A 6,707-nucleotide genomic window follows, 5' to 3' on the forward strand; every position below is an offset into this window, starting at 1 on the left:
ATTAATATCAATGACTAATGAAATGGATAAATGAACATATAACATCACTTTTGCCTTTATTGAAGACTCTTGTTGGCATATGGAAGATGGCGAGGAGGGGAGAGGGAGGAGGAGAGGTCATTGTTTGGAAGGGGAATCAATGAATTTTTTGGTCCCACGTTTGTCAGAACTTGCAGCCTTGCCATGCCTTACCACACTGTGTATGCCAGTTTGCTTCTTGAATTTGTCAAACCAGTCTCTGCTGGCCTTAAATTCACTAACAGCAGCACTCATTCCAGGCATTTTCTTTGTGAGATCCACATGCAACTGCCTTGCCTTTTTGCAAATTATCGCCTCCAGAACACTATCTCCTGCTAACTGTTTCTCATTTATCCACACCAACAACTTCTCAACAACTTCGATTGTTTGCGATCTCTGTTTCATTAGCACATTTACCCCTTTCGCAACATCAGCTTCCTTGATTTCTTTTTACTTTGCCAGGATATAACTGATCGTTGATGAGGACTTCCTGTACATCCTGGTGAGATCGGCCACGAGTATGCCACTTTTGTACTTTGCTACGAGTTCTTTCTTGAATTCTATCATGTTTCTTACCTTCTTTATCAAAGGGCTGGTACTCAGAACTTTCTTTGGCTCCATGGTGGCTTATTTAGCAGTCGCACTCAATAAACAAGCACAAAAGAAATGGATTATTATCAAATGTTCAGATGAATGTGCGGGGTGATGCTCACTCAATGAGAAACAAAGGCAGACTAAGTCACGAACACATTGGATGCTTTGTGTGGGTGCTTGATTCTGGGAAATGAGTGACCAATTCACATGGGCAGGTGGACGAGTTTTGTATGGACCATTTTCAACTGCATGAAAACTAAGCAGATGTATGAAAACTGGGACAAAATTTTTATGAAAAAAAAAAAAAAAAGTCGTTGAAAACTTATTCGTACGAAAAGTAGGACATACGAAAACTGAGGTTTGACTGTACGTGATGAAGCCCAACACTGGGTGAAATATACTGAAAGAATTCTCTGCCATTAATGTGTTTCCAGCCCTTGATATCCTTTGTAAAGCTACCAGTGGCTAGTGATACTAAATACCTTCCACTGACTTAACTCAGTGAATAAACTGAGTAAAAGTATATTATGCAGTGTACAACTTATAAACTGTACACTGCATAGCATATTTTTCAGATAATAACAGTTTTTAGTCCACTATATTATGGTAGTATATCTCTGGTTGCAAGAGTGAACACTAGGGCATTAGGGAGATGTGTGGGATTCAAAGACAGTGAATCTTGTATAGAGTGGGAGTTGCCACAGTTACTTCTTGCCAATGACATGGTTTTTGTTTTTTGTTTTTGGGAGGGAATGTAAAAGAAGGAAATTAAAAGTCAACATAGGAAAGAGCAAGGTGTTGAGAGTATAAAAAAAATATAGGCAGTGAGAGAGATATCAGACTGATTGATTCAGGAAGTATGGAGGATTGGAGGTAGTCAATGTGTTAAGATACTAGGGAGTGGATTTGTCAGCAGATGTTTCTGTGAGAGATGAGGTGAATCATAAAACTGTGGAGACAAAGATCTTTATCCATGGAGGCAAAAAGTGAAAGCAAAAAGGGTAATGTAGTAGTGTATAGTGGTATCAAAACTGTTGTGTGTGTTTGAAGCATGAGTTTTGAGTGTTGCAGTGAGGAGGCTGGATGCAGAAGGTTGAGTGTTTGAAGGCAATATGTGGTGTGAATATTATGCAAAGAATTCAGTTTGGAGATTAGGATTAGGTGTGGAGTTACCAAAAGTATTATGCAGAGAGCTGAGGAGGGGTTGTTGAGGTGATTCGGAGATGTAGAGAGGATGGAGAAAAATATGACAACTAGGAAGGTGTATAAATCTTGGGTGGAGGGAAAGAGGAGTTGGGATTGTCACAGGGAAGGAGGGGTAGGGGGTTGTACTAGGAAAGGTTGGAGGAGGAGGGTAAAGGAAGTTTAGAGTGTAATGTGCTTGGACATACATCAGGTTTGTGTAAGTGTGTTCAACAGGAGTGAGTGGAGATAAGTGGTTTTTATGATTTGACATGCTGTTAGAGTACAAGCAATATAACATTTATGATAGGACTCAGGGAAGCTAGTTAGCTAGACTTGAGTTCTGGAGGTGGGGATGTTGCAGTTAGTAGCGTCATCTGTACTGTAATGTCAATGCCCTCTTGGCAAGAGTGTGACTGAGTGAATGACAATGAAAGGGTTTTCTTTTTTGTTGGGTTACCCTAGCTCAGTGGGAGGAGGCCAGTGTTTAAAAAAAAGAAAACTCTGATTTTGAGAGGTGTTATATTTCAAGTATCACTGGCAATTTTTTTTTATTTTCACAAAAGATGCTAGTGCATTATGCAAGAGGAAATATGTTATATCAGCTGAAATTTAGTTATAGAAGTACAAGCTCAAGAAAAACCTGTTCTTCTGACAAAATATATTGTTAATTGCATGTGAAACAGCATTGTAAAGCACCTTTATAATAATTTTCCTTCATTTTTTTTTAAAAACTATAATAAAAGAATGAATTGCTAAAGTCCTTAAATATACTTAAGATAAATTCATGAACCAACTAATTTTTACTCAATCCTTACAAAGTTCTTTTTTTTTTTTTCCCTAAGAAATCCATCATAGCTTGACAGACTAAAATAGAAATGGTTCATAATTCCTAAGTAACATATAAAAGCATATGCAAACACTGAAATTCCCTCTTCTTACCTGTCTTCCTGGTATGTACGTTTACCAAGAATACTTGACCGGCCAACATCGTGGGCAACAACCATTGGTATTGGGGCTCCGTGCTTGATGCTAGCATCCATCATAATGGGAAGATCAATTCGGTTGTCCCAAGCTCCAAGTGCATCAAAATTGAAGTCTTTTTTGTGTGTGCCTTCATTCTCAGCACCACTGTCGGCTTCAGATGTGGTCAACTCAAGGGCATTGATGATATTTGGGCATGGAAAATTTCTGAATATAGCCTTGCTATTTGATCTGATCCTGTTGCATCCATCTCCTCTTCTACATGATATACCTTGTGACAAAGATGCAAAACTATTTCCTAATGTTTTGTTGCTAAATACAACTGGTAAATGTGCAGACAGCTGCTCCACACGTGCAGCACTCAAGTGTGTGGTAGTGAATACGGACAAGTTCACTTGTGGTATCCTCTTGTGAGCCAAAAAAATCCTATGCATCATAAGTCAATTATGTATTTTTTGTTATTTGGAACCTGGGGAAAAAGATAGTTAACAAAATAAAAATAAGTATGCACCAAAAAAATTAATAAATTAATACCGCTGGCATTATTTAATACAAGGATATATGTGTATAAGAAACATTTCCTTTGCATGTCATTGCTACTTTTCTACACAAGATGAAAAATAATACAGTATGTGCATCAATACATCATTTATTCCTAATATCTTAATAAAATACATTAACCCAGGGAATATATTCTGTGATTACAATAAGTACAGTACATGAATATCTGATGAAAAAGACACATTTGCAACACCTGAATATTTTTATTGCTAAATGTTCCACCTGTACAACAAGCTTCTTCAGTTGAATTTGATACATGAGTATTTGGATGAATTCTTAATGTCCACAATATACCATAGTTGTAACAGCATGGCACACTGTATATAACAAAGTAATTCAAGTGATTTATTTAATAACAAATATTTGAATATGTATTTTACCGTAATAGGGCAGCAAAGCCGATAGTAATGAGACTCAAACTTCGCATGAGGTATATCAAAGAAATATCATTTAATTTTAACCCTTATGCATGTTTTCATTTGGAGACTCAGTATTTTTTATTACTGTAATATTCTATTAATATGAAACAATAAAATGTAGATCATTTAGCACTTATGGAATGTTGAAGGCTTGATCTTCCAACCACTAATTATTATTGTTACTATTATCATTATCATCACCATCATAATCAGGTGCAAACCCTTATCAGATTTGATCTGAGGAAGGGTAGTCTCAATCCTTTGATCAAGAGCCCTTCACCAGCATCAAGGCAACCCCCAATGACGAGAAGTTAGTCTACGGGAAATGGCCCCAAAGTTATTAAGATACGTATTACAATAACAATGATTAATAAATGTGAGGAATTTAATATTCACAATTATGTTGTTATAATGGGACAGTCATATATGGACACAAGGTAAGAATATCTGAGATATTCCAGGCAGAAGACTTTAATGAAGGAACTCTAACCTGCAATGGGTTAGATTTTAAAAAAAATGAATGCTAATTGTGGTGATAAATACAAAATACATGTGCCATTAAAATTTACATGCAAGTAGTGTATGGACTGCCCAATTAGTTTCACCAATAAGCCTACTGGATTGTTCCCTATTATTATATGTGAGTAGGGCCTGCCTAGCATGAGCCAGTTGTAAATTCTTATTTACCCACTCAATACATACTATATATTTTATAATATGTCAAAGGTCTTCAATGAAAGTGGGGTGGCCCAAACAAGAAAATACATTCACCATCACTCACTCTGGAAAGAAGTGTTCTGACATCAAAGTTCAGATAACCCTCTGAAGTGTAACATCTCAACCCCTCCTGCAGTGTACATGTACTTCGCATCTCAAGACTCTGGGCCACAGGGCCCCCATGGCCTGGCTGGCAAAGCTTTTGCTTCATACACCGAGGGTCCGGGTTCAATTCCTGGCAAAGGTGGAAACATTTGATGTGTTTCCTTACACCTGTTGTCCTGTTCACCTAGCAAGTAGGTAGTACCTGGGCGTTTGTTGACTGGTGTGGGTCGCATCCTGGGGGACAAGATTGAGGAACCCAATGGAAATAAGACAAACAGTTTCTCGATGACGCACTGCATTTCTGGGGTTATCCTGGGAGGCTAACCCTCTGGGGTTAAAAATCCTAACAAAATCTTAACTGTATCACTTCATTAGCGTTATCTTGCTAGCACAATAACAGCACGTATTTGAAAAACCGGTTTCCTTGATTCACTCCTGTCTAGTACAGTCACACAAGCCTGTTTTATGTTTAAATGTTCAAGCCCCTTGGTGGTCCGTGGCCTGGTGGCAAAAGCTCTTGCTTCAGACGCTGAGGGTGTGGGTTCGATTCCTGGTGAGGGCTGAAACATTGGGCGTGTTTCTTTAACACCAGTTGTCTATGTTCACCCAGCAGTATAAAATGAGTACCTGAGTGTTAGTGGACTGGTGTTTACCTGGAGAGTTACCTGGAGAGAGTTCCGGGGTCAACGCCCCCGCGGCCCGGTCTGTGACCAGGCCTCCTTAGGTCAGTGTCCCAGGATGCGACCCACACCAGTCGACTAACACCCAGGTACCCATTTTACTGATGGGGAACATAGACAACAGGTGGAAAGAAACACGTCCAATGTTTCTACTCTGGCTGGGAATCGAACCCAGGCCCTCACCGTGTGAAGCGAGAGCGTTAACCACCAGGCCACCAGGTGGGTCGCATCCTGGGACAAAACTGATCTAATCTGCCCAAAATGCTCAGCATAACAAGCGACTTTCTATATAGTAGTACACCATTGATGTCAGCTATGGTCTGTATACCTTGTACATGTACTTGTAGTATATAAAGATATTATTATTATTATTCTTCAATTTTCCCTTACAGTCTCTCCCTGGAACATCTCCTGCCTCTCCTTCCTTCCACTCAACATTTATACAACTTGTGTCATCCTAGATGTCTCTATCCTCTCTATATTACTATACCAGCTCAACAACCCATACTTAATATAACAGTAAAATATTTCAAGGACCCCAATGGAAATAAAGTCACTGACTTTTTTTTGGATTATCCTGGATGATAATTTACACTATATATAATTATACTTATATATCTGTGCCTAAATAAACTTACTTACCTACTTATTTAGTGTGTGGTAAACACAGGATGTATATATATGGTAAAATGGAAAATAATGCTGGAGTTGAGCATAGTAGTATTGCGAGAGTTATAGTGTTTATCTGACTCTCCCAACACTGTACACATGATCACTAACTTGAGTGTAACTCCTCTTTGTTAAATAAAGTGTACTAGAAGCATTAGAGAGCAGTAGACAAGTGGCAGTGTAGAGTAGTGCCTCCCCTGAGCCTCTCTTGTGTGTTGTTGATGTGTAGGTGAACCTCAGCCAGCACCGTGATTCAAATTCAAATTCAAAGTTTGTTCTCTACAAGGATTATAATGCTGAGTTTACAGAATTTGGTTATTGTGTGGTTTACATGTAGTAAAATACTAATTACAGAGGGGGTCACTAGAACACCTAGCATGGCTAGGTATTTCGGGCAGACTTAGATTAATTCTTAAATTTTAAAATATTACAAATTATGAGGTAAGTTGGTATTATGGCTGAGTGACTAAATACTAGTTTGTGAGTTTAGCAATGTGAATGCTTTTGTTTTTGTGGAAAATTTTGTAGGGTTGATTACTTGTACATACCTCAACATTGCATGCATACAAGTAATCTCATTGGGAGACAACAACTATATTGTTTACCGCAGTCATCCACAGTGGTATATTACAGACCATTCTGGAGAAATACCCTGACTTTGCTAGCTGTAAATAAAGCATTACCACATATGTGCATGTGTGTGTGTTTGTGTGTGTGTGTGTGTGTGTGTGTGTGTGTGTGTGTGTGTGTGTGTGTGTGTGTTTGTGTGTATGTGTAT

At 38.5% G+C, this 6,707-nt stretch overlaps 1 protein-coding gene across 4 annotated transcripts in view; it reads right to left on the reverse strand.

The window, feature by feature from the left end:
• LOC128688911 (protein phosphatase Mn(2+)-dependent 1K) overlaps nucleotides 1–6,498 on the reverse strand; it is a 52,071-nt gene extending 45,573 nt beyond the window's left edge. The window contains exons 1-3 of one of the 4 annotated variants that reach the window (XM_053776961.2): nucleotides 6,041–6,198; nucleotides 4,540–4,710; nucleotides 2,737–3,247 (exon numbers count right to left, since the gene is read on the reverse strand). In XM_053776961.2, coding sequence (XP_053632936.1) covers nucleotides 2,737–3,215 — 479 coding nt within the window. In that variant the 5' untranslated portion in view covers nucleotides 3,216–3,247; nucleotides 4,540–4,710; nucleotides 6,041–6,198. Of the gene's footprint in view, nucleotides 1–2,736; nucleotides 3,248–4,539; nucleotides 4,711–5,902; nucleotides 6,200–6,477 lie in introns of those variants that run through there. The other 3 variants (XM_070085521.1, XM_053776963.2, XM_053776962.2) reach the window with 3 other exon arrangements.
• Between the last annotated feature and the right edge of the window lie 209 nt (nucleotides 6,499–6,707).

The sequence above is a fragment of the Cherax quadricarinatus genome, chromosome 16 (genome assembly GCF_038502225.1).
Source record: "Cherax quadricarinatus isolate ZL_2023a chromosome 16, ASM3850222v1, whole genome shotgun sequence".
NCBI classification, from domain to species: Eukaryota; Metazoa; Arthropoda; class Malacostraca; order Decapoda; family Parastacidae; genus Cherax; species Cherax quadricarinatus.